This window comes from Peromyscus leucopus, chromosome X (genome assembly GCF_004664715.2).
Source record: "Peromyscus leucopus breed LL Stock chromosome X, UCI_PerLeu_2.1, whole genome shotgun sequence".
In the NCBI taxonomy this organism is placed as follows: domain Eukaryota; kingdom Metazoa; phylum Chordata; class Mammalia; order Rodentia; family Cricetidae; genus Peromyscus; species Peromyscus leucopus.
The window spans coordinates 8013629-8028959 of NC_051083.1; the positions used below are offsets into that span (position 1 = coordinate 8013629).

The 15331-nt window shown below is 33.7% G+C and overlaps 1 protein-coding gene across 1 annotated transcript in view; it reads left to right on the forward strand.

Annotated features, from left to right (window-relative positions):
• Positions 1-15070, forward strand: part of LOC119086151 (histone demethylase UTY-like) — a 30905-nt gene extending 15835 nt beyond the window's left edge. Inside the window, exons 3-5 of the mRNA XM_037198879.1 lie at positions 8226-8280; positions 11649-11683; positions 14921-15070. Coding sequence (XP_037054774.1) covers positions 8226-8280; positions 11649-11683; positions 14921-15022 — 192 coding nt within the window. The 3' untranslated portion in view covers positions 15023-15070. The remainder of the gene's footprint in view (positions 1-8225; positions 8281-11648; positions 11684-14920) is intronic.
• The last annotated feature ends 261 nt before the right edge of the window (positions 15071-15331 follow it).

Sequence of the window (15331 nt, forward strand, 5' to 3'; positions counted from 1 at the left end):
ACTTAAATGATACTTTTTTAAAATAAAAAATCTGGCTCTTTACCAGGTATTGTTATGGTTTAAATGGCTAGATAATGAAGTGGAAGAGGCTTTAAAATGTTAAAATGTCTACTTATAGTGTGGACTCAAATATTTTAGGAAAGAAGTTTGTTGTCTAAAAAAAAACTGAAATTGAGTTGTTTTCTCTGAATGCCTTAGTACGTCACTTCATTGATCACTTTGTCTTCTTTTTTTTTTTTTTGTTTTTTCAAGACAGGGTTTCTCTGTGTAGCTTTGTGCCTTTCCTGGAACTCACTTGGTAGTCCAGGCTGGCCTCGAACTCACAATGATCCACCTGGCTCTGCCTCCGGAGTGCTGGGATTAAAGGCGTGCGCCACCACCGCCCTGGCCACTTTGTCTTCTTATAGTCAGCATACTTTTATACAAAAAAGCAGTTCACCTTGTTTTTATTTTACTGGAAACTATTTCATTTCTGGGTGTCTGATTTGATCTTCTATCCTACATAAAACCTAAAACAAAGTAATCCTTTTTAAAATTGGGTCTTGTTTTGTAGCTCAGGTTACATCTTACTGTGTAGAGACTAGGCTGGTCTAGAACTTCCAGTCCTGTTTCAATGCCTGAGTGCTGGGACTACAAGTATGAGCCACTATACCTGGTTCAAAACTTGAAAATTTTATTCTCAGTTTTAAATGCTGATATATTAACGCCAAAAAAGAGAAACCAAGACAAGATATTCACTTCCTTCTTAGAAACCATCTTTGAATGTATGAAATGTGTCTCCACACGTGTATGTGTGTGTTCATTGTGTCTTTTGAAGCACCTTAAGAATGAATCTAGCCTTTTGCAGCTGCAGGGAGATCCAGCTTCTAAGGACTGAAATACTTTCCCTTTGCCCAGGGCATTTTTATTTTTTTCCATGTTTACACTTTAGCCAGTTGATTTCCATATGTTCAAAACAACCTGAAAGGAGCTTCCAGAAATGCAAAGCCCTATACAAATTTCTTGATTCACCAGGTACCACAGTTTTCCGGGTTTCCTGAACTAAGTTTTGCATAGGCTTTGTATCCTTGGAGACTCTCAGACAAGAGAAACAAAGGGTATCTTATCTGCTAAACAAAAGATGGATTAGGGCTAGGTGCTACTCTCTGGAGCCAGGCCAGGTGTAACCCAGCAGGGATGTTGCCACAGAAATGCTTCATTTTATTTTTTTATTATTATAGATGCACAGTTTGTTTCATGTAGTCAAGCTATTATGAACTCAAGAAATACATCTTAGGAATTTGAATATTAGCTATTAATTTTATCCATACTATTAAATTTCAAAATATCTACGATTCTTTATATTTTCTTTATATTGACCTTACATTTTTGTTATTTCAGTTGTCTGGAGACAGTGACAATTAATATGACAATTAATATTCCTTCTTCATATCTGGTGTGTTCTCTTTCTTTCATGATGTTCATATCTTACCTCTTCTGACATTTTGAAAATCCTGGTCTTGGAGTATATTGAGGGAGAATATCTCACCTACAGGATTTACCTTTTAAAAAGGTGATTGGAAAGTTCCCCTTGTCTTCCAGTAGTTTAGAAAAATTTGTTGAAAGTTTTTAAACTTAAGACTTAGTGTTGGATTTGGCCTATAGCAAGATACTAAGAGAAGAAATTAATTCTTCACTAAAGGATTGACATAATATTGATATGTCTTAGAAGCTATATAGGCTTATTTTTTGAATTGGTTGTAACAAATAGAGTGAGAAAGGCCTGTTCTGTATTTTTAAACTTTTCTTTAATGAGCTTCATACTCAAATGTATCTGCTATTGGTAGCAATACCACTAAGTCCAGGATGAGGTCTACAAATAAAGATGTGTTCATTACCAGATAGTAAGCCTTATGAGATGAATTTTAATACTTAATACTTGTTTCTTTTGTGTGTTTAAGCATATATTAAAAACCATTAGAGCAGTATTCTGGTAAAAGTTTTAGTAATTTTTTTTCTACTTTTAGTTACATTGTGTATTTCTTCCTTCAGAACAACTGTTGGTTCTTTTATTATATTTTAAGACTTTCCTTGACTTTTTATGGCCAGCAGGAATTCAAATTTTTGATTGTGGAAATCGGAAGCTACTTCATTTCTTATGAAATAAACCTTCCTTAACTGTCACTCGCAGTGGAAGTTTGTTTTCAATTGGATAGAACACCGTTGTTACTTTTGACATGATGTTATTCCTGGCTGCTTTCTATACGTTTTTCCTCACTTGTGAAGGAGATATCTTTTCTTTATTCATTCCTTTTCCTACTACTTGTTAACTTGTTAACTTTGCCTGTTGATAGCTCAATTGATTTATGTAGCCATTTACTAATGGTTGCATTTCTCTACTTTACCTGTCAAGTTTTGTTTTTATATTTGACATTTACTTCTCTGAGTTCGATTATGTATAGAAAGTAGTAAAATGTCTGAAATACTTTAGTATCTATGAAATACATATTAGAAAAAGTCCTAACTGATTATATATGTGGCAGTAAATATGCTCCATACAGGGAGGCTAGGGTAATTACAGATTTCTTACATCACAAATTTCTTTCCCAGAAGTTTTAAGAGCACAGCTCTTTTGGATTTAAATAGTGACTATTAGTATTTACGCATAATGGCTTAAATTTGTAGTTAAATTTGGGGTTAAACCGCAACTTTATTAAGCAATCAGTATATCTAATTTCACTTTAAAGAAGGTTATGCTCCAAAATATTATTTTACAGTATGAATCATGTGCATATCATCTTTATTTTGAATAGCTACAAGTTACTTACTCAGTGGAAAGAACTTGAAAATTAGGTTGCCTCATTCTGGTCATTTGTGCATATTGGACACATACTGGGTCTAGTTTATTATTATAATTATATTTTTAAAATTCTTTTTTATATTTTGAGACATGGTTTCTCTGTGTAGCCCTAGCTATCCTGGAACTCACTTTGTAGACCAGGCTGGCCTCCAACTCAATTGCCTGCCTCTGCCTTCCAAGTGCCGGGATTAGAGGTGTGCACTACACTGCTCGGCTATTAAAATTTTTAGTGAGTCACTTCTGCATTTGCAAAATACTAGTAACAGTGAGGATTTGGGAGATGAAATGGTATGGTTACATGGGAAAAACCTGAGTAAGAGCAGAAGGACAAATGAATTCTTAGAAAGGAAGGGATGGGTAGATGGGGTTACAAATTCTGGCTACAGAATTTTAAGGAGATTACTAACTACTGAGTTGATATGGGAAGAAATTCCTTATTAATTGCTTTAATTACTGTATTAGTTACTTATCTTGAAGTCATGATCAAGTATCTGACAAATAGCAATTCGAGGGAAGAAAGGCTTAGTTTGGTTTACAGTTTGAGTTGATGCAGTCCTTCATGGCATAGAAGACATGGGGACAGAAACCTGAGGTGGCAGAGAGTGGACAGTATGAAGAAACTACCTCAAGAAAGATTTCACAGCTTTCCCAAATAGTGCCAAATATTCAAACACATGAACCCATCGGGGACATTTAATATCCAAACTACTACAGTTAGTTTGTTGACTAAAATAAGTGATGAAGGTAATACCACAGTTAAGCAGTGGTGGCACATGTCTTAAATCACAGCACAAAGAAACCCTGTCTCGACAAACAAACAACAACAACAACAAAAAGACTAGAAAAGAAAGAAAGAAAAAGAAAAAAAAAATTAACAGCAGGTTTTGAATTTGGGAGGTGAAAATTGATTTAAGAGTATACTGAGTTGGGAGTTAACCAAGGGATTTCAGCTGGTGTAGGCCCAGAGTCAGGAAGAATAGCTAGAAATAAGATTTGAGTATCAGTAGTATAATGTGTTTTGTCTTTCTTTTTTGTTAGAGAAACTTTTAAGAGATCGGACTGGTATAATTTCAAAGAAGAACCCCCTTTTCAGTGAACATAGTCAGGATCTGGTAGCTATTAGGAAGCCATTAATGTGAAATAGTCTCTCCTAGGAGCAGTCACAATAGCAGCTTTGTATTGAAAAAGACTCTGATGAGCTAAGTTTGAGGGCTTTGAGAAGACATTAAGTCAGTTTAGTCAAGAATGTCTCACGTGCCCTTCCAGAACCAAATACTTTCATCCTACATTTATTTGTTTTAGATCTTTTTTTTAAATTTTAAATTATACTTTTAGAATGACTATAACAGCGAAAAGAAAAAAAAATCCTTTGATTTGCAACACTATCTGGCATACCTTTCCTTCTCTTGGGTAATACATAAAGCCCTGTTTTTAAGGTCCTACAAATAATATAACTTCTTCAGCCTGAAGTATTTCTTTTCTTATTTTAATTGTCTGGGGAGGGAGAGTTGCCAGGCCCTGTTAGGTCTGTTCTCTGTATTCCCTTAAGAAGTTGAAATTGAAACAAAACGAAAACCTTGTTGCACGCTAACTTTAGTGAGCATTGTAGTTAGTACTGTAGCCATATGAGAGTCCCTGGTATAGAGTAAAAGCTGATAATAGCCTGTTGCTAACTTGCAACCCACTCCAGGGTTTCTCTCTGTAGACTTGGCTGTCCTGGAACTCACACAGATCCACCTGCCTCAGCCTCCCAAGTGCTGGGATTAAAGGTGTGCACCACCTTGCCCAGCGCTAGCATGTAACTATTAAAAGACTATAGCTGTCTTCATTGAATGCAGATACCAGTTTTGGCTATTTAACACTGCTGGTGGTATATTGGAACCGTTGGCAGATTGTTTTCTGGTTTGAATAGCGGTACCTCCAACTCTTGTTTAATCAAAACATTCTGGATTGGGCTTAGAATCGAAATATTGTTCTAAATAATTTTCAAGTAAATAGGAAAAATTCATCCCTTTTCCACAGGATTGTAAATAGACAAATTCTAAAGCTAGGAATGAAGCACTTTAAAGAGAAATTTTAAAAGTTCATTTTATGTCATGGGAATATAGATTTCAGCTTTTAATTATAAATCAAGTTCCATAGGCCATGTGGAGCAAATGACATGTTTGTAACATAATTTGTGAAATACTGAGTAAGTCAAAGCCTCTTAAAACCAAAGTTAATGTTGGTTATAAAGATATTAAGGGACTGGAGAGATGCCTCAGCAGTTAAGAGCACTGCTTGCTCTTCCATTGGACTTAGGTTCAATTCCTAGCATTCACGTCATAGCTCACAACTGTCTATAATTTCAGTAGTGTCCCCCCTCACCCCCGCCTACCCAAGGATTCGATGCCCTCTTTTGACCTCTGTAGGCACTAGTCCCAGATACTCATAAATGCCAACAGAATTTGCAATGCTTCAAACTGCATAAAATTGTGTGAAAAGAAAATCACTGTAATATTAAAGGCATATCTTAGGCAAGCCTTTTTGCTTAGAAACTTTTTTTTTTTTTGACAACATTCGGTCTTTGTGTTTGTATATAGTTCTTTTGACTGCAGAAACCTCTTCTAATAATTGCTGTTCTATACAATTGAAGTCAGGTTTAGCAGTATAGCATTTTGGTGTGAGGTACAGATGTTTCCCAGTTGTGTTTGTGGTTCATATGTTAATAGGTATATGTGTGTGTATCCTATATGTACATATATATTATATATTATGTTCAGATATTGGACTTAAAGCTATAAAATCATGTTATCCCTACACTCAAACTCCTCATGCTCCTTTAGTATACCAAAAGATATGTCAGTGTTTTCCTTTATGTAGGATGATTTTGTATGCCTTTTAAAAATTTTATCTATATTTTTATTTTATGTATATGAGTGTTTTGCCTGCAAGTATGTATGTATATTACATGTGTGCAGTGCCTGAGAAGGCCAGCAGATTGCCATTGGATGCCCTGAAACTGGAATCACAGATGCGTGTGAGCCACAATGTATAGTAGGTACTAGCAACTGAATTTAGGTCCTCTTCAACAGCAAGTACTCTTTAAGTGCTAAAACATCTCTTAAGCCCCTTATTAATAAATTCATTATAAACAGTAATTATTTTGTAAGATGTTTTGAATATATTTTTTGATCAGTAATTTTCCTCCATCTTTTCTCTTTGGAAATGTTTGTAGGTTTGAACCAGGGATTTGATGACTGCATTTAATACTTTTGATAATTATATAAATATGTGACCAAAATTATTCATGCCAGATATCTATGTAGGATCTTGAATGCTGACAGATGATCTTCCTTTCAGCATTTTGGTGAAATCAGTAAAACTCTGATCTTTTCGAGGCTGTTTCCTTTTAGTTCAGTTGTTGCCTTTGCTGCCTCAGTTAGGAAAGGGCTGTCTTCTGTCAAATATGAATTTCTATTTACAGGCTAGATGAGACTTAGAAATAGAGTACAGACTGAAAGTATGATTGTTCTGCTTCTCTTTCTGTCTAGAAGAAAGCCTGCTTTACTCTCATGCTACTCATGTATCTTAAAATAGGCTGTTTTCTATTGCTGTGCTGGCATACTAAAGGGATGTTTGAAGACATAAAATCTGTTTAGTAGACCAAAGGAAAGGGCAAGCAATCTTTGAAGTATCAAATGGTGAGCTTTTTTTTTAAATTCAGTCAAGTGTGGTATATAATTTTTCATCTTTGTTTTTGTTGACCACTGTACTTATAGTGTGTATATGTTATAGGGCATCAGAGGCTTTCAATAAATATTTATTAAGTAGATTACACATTTAAGATTTAGTGTTTATAGTTTTATTTTAGTTTAGCCTTTCAGAAGTTACTATAAGCCTTAAGTTTCAAGAAAGCTACAAAGGCAGAGGCTAGCTTGATTTTGCACATATATAATAGACCTTTGTATTGCACACATAAAGCTACTCTTTTCTTATCAATTGGTACTCTTCTAACTTTCCTTTCCATATAATATTAGGTAACTGACAGTTTATTCTTATTACTTGACAGTTCAAACTCATCAAGTGCAGTTTTGTTGCTTTCATGTTGAAATACTTAATACTTGGCAATAGTATTTCTCTTGATGAAAGTTAGTTCTCCTAGAGCTTACATCTAGAAATTGCCACCATGAATATCTATTATTTTTTAGATGGTTCAATTAACAAACAGAAGTAAGTTTATTAAAATTGATTTAAAAAATGGTTTGTACTATGATTGTTTATTACTTTCAGAAGTTTTGTGGCAGCCTGGAAAATTAGAATATATATATTTGTGCGATATTTTTTCAGAGTATTAAAGAGATTTCATTATCTTGTTTATTAAACTTAAAATTTATACCAACTCGATAATGCTTGCTTTCCTTTTTAAAATTGTTTGTATGCTCAATTTAATGTTGCTAAACTAGGCATGTCACCAAGTGTTCTTGCATTTTACAAAAATTTGTGTTAAATACTGATGTTAACATGTATTTTTTATGTATGCTTGTAGTAAGTTTAATATTAAGCAAATTATGAGAAATTAAGCAAATTATGCATATGCATTCTAAAAGGAAAACTATATCTTATAGATAAATACAGGCTAATTATAAGGTACTGAAGTATAATGACTACTGAAAAATTGATGAAGGCAGATAGATAGTTTTACCCTTCATGACAGTTTTCATAATGAAATTTTTGCTTTCAAAAGTTTTTTCACTGAGATAAAAAGTGGCTGGACAATACTATTGGAATTTGACTTAACATTCTTAAAAATTATGGTACAGTGCTAGAGATGGAAGTCAGTGGATTGGGTGCTTGCTTGGCACTCAGGAGACCCTAGGTTTGATCCCCAGAATTTTTTCAAAAACTAAATTCATAAAAAATAATACATTGTACTTAAATTGCTGTATAACACTTCCTATTTACTTCAATATTTAAAAAGCAGCGGCAGGCGGATCTCTGTGAGTTCGAGGGCAGCCTGGTCTACAGAGTGAGATTTAGGACAGGCACCAAAACTACACAGAGAAACTCAGTCTTGAAAACTTTAAAAAAAAAAAAAAAAAAAACAAACAAACTAAAGTTTTTTCATAAATAAAAAGATACATAGGATAACTTAATAAGATTGATTCTTCAAATTCTCTACTCTCATCTGCTTCAAGACAGTAACCCAGCAGTAAATATATCTCAGTTTTCAGCAGTGAAAGTCCAAAGTAATTCTCACTTACTTGTTAGTATATTCTATTTGTGGAATATACTAATTTAGTTTCAAATCTTTGTTAGAGCTGATATACCTGAAAAATATTTTAAGATCCATTCATATGACTAAATTTTTAATGCATTGACTTTCTTGCTTTCCTGTTGTTTGCAGCATTTTCAGTTAGCTTTGGTTGACTGTAATCCCTGCACTTTGTCCAATGCTGAAAGTAAGTATTAAGTACCTTTTGATATGTGTGTTCAGATCAGTTTGTTATAAATGATGATAATATTTACAATCATATTAGCAAATTCTGTGCAGTTTATTTTTTCTAGAATTATTGAATATAACTATTGGTTGTTATGGCTACTTGTATATATGGAATTGTGAGATTAAATATTGTCACCAGTCTGTCTGAAACAGATAGGTAGTGAAGTGGGCTGATGAACAAGGTTGATTAAAAAAAAAAGCTTATTAATTATATTGTAAATGACTTAGATGAATTACAAACAGTGTTTGCCAATACTTAGTGAATATGTAAAGAATTATGTAGGAGTTCACTGTGCTATGTGGTGTTAAAATTATTGGAAATACTTTGACTTTATTGTACTTTGATACATCATACACAAAGTTTGAGGCAACATTTTTTTTCCCATGTAATTAAAGAAGAATGCTGTTGTGATGTGTGTTTTGATCCAGTGGTTTTCTTTTCTTTTTTTCTTTTTTTTGGTATAGATTTCTTTCCAGGAATGGATGGGTTGATATGTTTATCAGTGTGTATGTTCTAGTGTATCTATGTAGTATATTTCGGAGCAACTAATAGATAATTGAAGAGTATTTTTGAATTTGATCTAGATTTTTAAAAAATATTTTTGGAAAAATAAAACTTTTGAAATATAAGAGAAACTGACTAAAACTACATGAACATTTTCAAGTTACTCAGTGGATCTGTGTGTCATGAAATAACTGTTTTGCTATAAATTGTTTGGGTTCTCTTTTCCTTTATCTTGTCCATTTCCTCTTCTTCCTTCCTATTCCTTTTAAGGGAGAAGTGGAAAGAGAACAGTTGAAAACCGTTGTTCTATTAACCTGAAGGCGCAGAGAGAGAAAAGAGCTGAGCTGAGGGTTACAGATTCAGCACTCAGGTCCTTGATCATTCTGTCCTCCTAGACAACAGTATAGAAATATGTTAGTGACAAGTAGTGCCTATGGAAAATTTTAGATTAGTGAGAAGTTGCAGAATTTTTAATATAACATAGATTAATAGCTTGGGCAAGCTGCAGTTGTAGTTTGTAACACAAATTGCTAAATGATCTTATTAATAGAAAACTCAGTGCCAGATTTTGCGGTGAAAGCTGAAAAAGATCAGAGAAGTAGAACAGCCAGCCATTAGTTCTTACCTCAAGGAAATCCTCAGCCTAAAAAGAGCAAGTTTCTGTTTCCTCATGCTTTCTGTGTCCTGACATATTACTTCTGGGATTAAAGGCATGTGTCACCACTACCTAGTTCTGTTTCTCACATGTAGCCCAGTGTGACCTTGAATTCACAGAGATCCAGATGGATCTCTGCCTCCGAGTGTGTATGCCACCACTGCCTGACCTCTGTGTCTAATTTAGTGGCTGACTCTGTCCGTTGATCCCTAGGTAAGGTTTATTGGGGTATACAATATATCACCACAGTAGCTCTGTGGTGGAGCACAGCCCATCCTCATCACCCCTTCCCCTCAAAAAAGTCTAAAATTATAAATAAATAAAGTGAGCTTTGAAAGTGATTTCTAGGAGTGTAAGTTGCAGTTTATAATTTGAAAAACAGGATCATGGTGAGGTGAGACTTTTCATTATACAATTTCCTTGGGATAAGATAGTATCTTTCTGTTATTAATTTTGTTTATTCTCAAAATATTAGTTTCTGAATAAACTTAGTTTCATGACCTTTTATGGCAATATTATTTTTTTAAAAAAATTCACCTCATTTGCGATTTGGTGAAACTTTTTTTGTTTTTGAAGTTATGCTCTATTTCAAAGAGGACTTTAAAGAATTTAAATGTATGTAAAGGACAACATTGGACTTAATAATTCATGGGATAATGAGATCCTTTTCATAAGGGCGTAAGACAGGCTAGAGGAAGTTTAGAATGGTAGTGGAACACCAACTAGCTGTTGATGTTTTGTTTTGATTTTCTAATTACCATCTTTTATTAGACAACAAAAAAATTTTAGTGGCAAAAAGTATTTTAGAACACTGGTGTAAAAGTGTATAGTTTTTCCATCACTTCTTGTAATAGTCTTCCTCTTACAAAATGAGGACATATATGACTGGAATTCTCTATAAGAGCCGCACTATAGTAGGTAGTGAAGAATAGACAAAAGCCCTTGCATATCTTCTGTATAACTTATACTTTTATTTATTACTTTTGTGTTTTTCATTTTCTAAAGATACTTTAATTTTCAGTTATCTGATGTTTAACATAGTATTACTTTCTAAAGATATTTTAATTTTCACTTATCTGTTTTATATAATATTATAATACTTTTCATCCAGAATGTTATTTTAAATTTCATTATATGTTTATGTGTTTCCTTACCTTGCTTGTGTGACATTATTCACCTGGTTTTGAGGTAGAGAGGATAGGCATCAAGAATCACGCACAGAAATGAATAAAAAGGCAGCCTTTCAGACCTTGCCCATAGTGTCAGAGTCATAATTTCAGAAATCTACATTGATAACAAGCCTTTCTGAAAACTTGATGATAACTTTGGACCTTGCTTTTAGAAATCTATATAAACTATGTACATTGTAATTTTGAGAGGCTCTCAAGAGTCCTTGAAGTCCAGATAGACACATACATACACACGTGATGGGGAGTGGGGGAGAAAAGAGGTACCAGTTTTTACTCTCGGTTTGATTTTGTACACAGGTGATATGCTATGAGGAAGTGGGGGAAATAAAAACCAAAATATTCTTTTATTTTTAATATTTATGTGTTAATTCCAGGACTGTTTACTATTTGCCTTCCAAGTGGTTTGTCTTGTTTGTTTGCTTGTCTATTTAATGATGAAATCCAACTCTGAAGCACTTAAAAAATAATCAACCACTCATGCCCTCTGTGTTACTACCATGGTCTATAACTTCCTAATAAGTGTTGTTTTTGTGTAATGTAACATGGACAATCTGATGGCTTTTTTTTGTTTTAATGTGTTTTCTTATTAAATATTGACTTTATTATACATTTGGTTTGTAACTCAATTTTAAGTACTGTGTTTTGAAATGTAAAAGTTTAAAAAATGTTGCCATTTTGAACTTTTAAGTATATACTCATTTGTTATAGCTATTAACACTGCTAATAACTATTAACACTACTAATAACTAACACATTTTATTTTACACTGACCAATAATGGCTACATATAGTTTGTTTGTTCTTCAGTATGATTGTGTATTTTTTATTAAAAGGACGTAAAAGTTATATTCCTGTTACTTAAATCTATGTAGTGTAAGCCATGTTTGCTTATTTTCTGTTTTGTTATCCTTGCCTAATTTGCCCCTAACTTTGCTGTATTGTTACTGACTGTTTTTTGTTTTCTGTCATCCTTTGCAGTTCAGTTTCACATTGCCCACTTATATGAAACTCAGGTAAGTGCTTTAATTTGCCCATGTTCAAACAGAAATACACAGTTATCACTTATATTACTAGTGAAAGTATATTTTGATAATTTAATGCAATTCTGAGCATTATGTTATGCATTTATACTCAAGCTTACTTAAAGTATTGCTTCATCAGTTGCTAAACTTTATTTGGTTGTTCAAATGATTATATTTAATATATATTTTATATTTAATGCTTCATTCTGTTATAGATGCTTATTATAATATATATATATATTTTTTTTTTGTTTTTCGAGACAGGGTTTCTCTGCGTAGTTTTGAGCTTCCCTGAGCTCACTTGGTAGCCAGGCTGCCTCGAACTCACAGCGATCCGCTGGCTCTGCTCCAAGTGCTGGATTAAAGCGTGCGCCACCACTGCCCGCATAATATGTTGTTTTTAAATTATTTTTTTATCAATCTCTCTCTTCTCTTCTCTCTCTCTCTCTCTCTTCTTTCTCTCTTTTTCTCTTCTCTCTCTTGTGTTGTTGTGTGTGTGTGTGTGTTAGTAGTCAGTTTCTCTTCCTTTATGGTTTGTATGGATGAAACTCATGTCACTAGGCTTGTGAAGCATGTGCTTTTATCCACACTGAGCATATCACCACCCTTTTTGTTATTCTCGTTTATATTTCTCTAATGATTGTGCTACATAGTTAATTTGGAACCACGGACATAAATATCTCAGACTATCTATTTATTACACTCACAGTAATATAAATATGAGATGTAGAGAACATGTATCTTCTAGTACAATGCTTTTTTTTACTTGGTTATATGTGAAAATAAGAAATTGTGTTTCAACAGTATTTTGTTTCATCTCCAATGTTAATATTTGTATTTAAGGCCAGCGGTGGTGGCTCACACCTTTAATCTCAGCACTCGAGAGGCAGAGCAGTGATCTCTGTGAGTTTGAGGCCAGCCTGGTCTACAGAGTAAGCTCCAGAGCTACACAGGAAACCTTGTTTGAAAAACCGACCAACTCTTCCCTTTAAAAAGGGGAGGGGGCTTTTTTTTTTAAGCTACTAATTTTTTTTTTTTTTTTTTAAAGCTACCTAATTTTTGGTTTTCCCAGACAGGGTTTCTCTGTGTAGCTTTGCGCCTTTCCTGGAACTCACTTGGTAGCCCAGGCTGGCCTCGAACTCACAGAGATCCGCCTGGCTCTGCCTCCCGAGTGCTGGATTAAAGGCGTGCGCCACCACTGCCTGGCAAAGCTACCTGATTTTTACTTAGTCGTTTTCTTTAATTTCTTATGTGTTGGATTTTTTTGTCTAGTGCTCATATTTTTGTCTTTGCCGTCTTTGTGTGTGTGTCTGTGTGTATGTATGCACGTGCGTGTCTGCCTGCCTGCATGGCTTATGTACACATGTGTACGGGTGCCCTTGGACTTACAGGCAGTTGTGATCTACCTGATGTAGATGCTGTGAACGGAACCCCAGTCTCTTCAAGAGCAATAAGCACTCATCCATCTCTCTACCTTTTTTTAATTTAAATTTTTATTGTATTGAGAAATGATATCACCATTCAGTCTAGGTTAGCCTCCTCAGGCTGGGATTATAGTTGTTTTGTTTCATCAAGTCTCTATTCTTATTTGTGATTTGTGCTGTTTTGGTCATGGTCAGTGAACTCACTTTAATGCAGTTTTCATTGTTTTGCATGTGATATGAGGCAAAAAGCCAACTTCGTGTTTCTTGTTAAAATGCAAATATATTTTGAGCATGTTATTGTTTTGTATTTCTAATTTTTGGTATGTAGTAACATTGAGATGGTTCACAATAAGGTATAAATCTGATTATATTAATTGAAATAGTTCATTGTCTCCATTATCTTAGCATAAGCCAATCAACTGATTTAGCAAGGTCTTTGTGAGCAGTCTTCTAGTTTTCTAAGCATTCGCACATTCTTCTCCAAAATATACGTGCACTATACATAGCACAATGTATTTTGTTTTTCTGTCTTTAGTCTTCAGGCTACATTGTAGCCTCAGCCATTTTCATTATATGTTAGATATTCAACAAATACTTTCTGGCTGAAGGAATTAGATTGAGTAGGTTGGCCCTTAATACTTTAGTAATTGTGTACTTAACTTTTTAGATTAGACAAAATTAATGGCTTAGCAATTAGTTGAGTTGATAAAATAGTTCAGTTAATAAGTGCTGATAATCGCAATGTGCTGTTGTCTAAAATGCTCCCTCAATTTTGAAACAGTGTATTTATATAATATAATTCCTTGGTTATTTCCAATGTTACTTATTAATTTCAGTTGATACTTAAAATGATTCTGTAGATAGAAAGATTAGATATTACCTTTTATAGTAGTTAATTTGTAGATGTCAGATCATAGGGTAAATGATTTGCCTGTGATTCACATAGCCAGTTTTGTTTTTCTCCCTATAGTTTTTAAGATTTATATTGTTTAGCCAGTTAAATGGTAGTGTAGTAATAAGAATAAAAGCTAATACAGCCTATTGTTCTACTGAGTATAACTTAAAGGCAGTGTTTACAAGCTTTTTGTTTTTTGACCTTTTCCTTTTGCTTTGAAGGAGTAATTTTAAACTTTATGACTGTTGTGATAATAGCTTTTGGTCATATTGAAACTTTGTGGAGAGTGCTGTGGGTAAATGGTTGCATTTAGAGATTTGCCTATGGAACATGAAAATACTGTAAGCATTGTTATAATATAGTAATGGGAATTGTGATATATTGAAATTATAGATATTATAAATATTTTTGTAAGATTTTATATTCTGGAAAGTGTATGTTTATAACTTAGATTTTAATTACATTTGTACCTGTGATTTTATTATAGCATTTTTTTGCATGTGTTCTACATTATTGAGTTGCTTGGAAACATGTTGCTAAGCAGACAAATTTTACACTTGGAAGGAGAATACTCTGGTTTCATTAATGCTATTAAGTAAAATTGAGGTGATTTTCATTATTAAATAAGTTGAGATGATTTTAGCTATTGGGAGTTGGCAAATACTTAAAAGGTCGTATTTTAATGATACTTTGTTATAGTGGGTGTTATTACTAGCATTAGGTACAATGGAACATGTCTATTTGAACCTGTCTAATGTTAAAAAGAAACATTCAGCAATAGAATCAGCACTTTTTACTTTCAGCTAGTTTTTTAAAATGTGCCAAAGCATAGTAAACATTATATAATTCTTAATATGTGAAAGATTATTTTTGTTTTACTTTTCTCTAAATTTTATTTCTGCTTTTTAGAGGAAGTATCATTCTGCAAAAGATGCTTATGAGCAACTTTTGCAGACAGAAAACATTTCTGCACAAGTAAAAGCAACTGTCTTACAACAATTAGGTATGTAATTATATGTTTTATATGTTTCTCTGTATATTTTTCACAGTTGGTAAAAATCTGACCCTCTGTAAAGCATTTCCCATCTTACAGTCGAACTATATAGTATAATTCTTGGATATAATATAGATGCCCTTTTTGTGGGTGTTGGGTTTTGTTTTTCAAGACAGGGTTTCTTTGTGGAACAGTTCTAGCTGTTCGAACCCAATCTGTAGACCAGGCTGGCCTCCAAGTCAGAGATCCGCCTGGCTCTGCCTCCTGAGTGCTGGGATTAAAGACGTGCGCCACGACTGCTTGGCTAGATGGTTCTTTTAAATTCT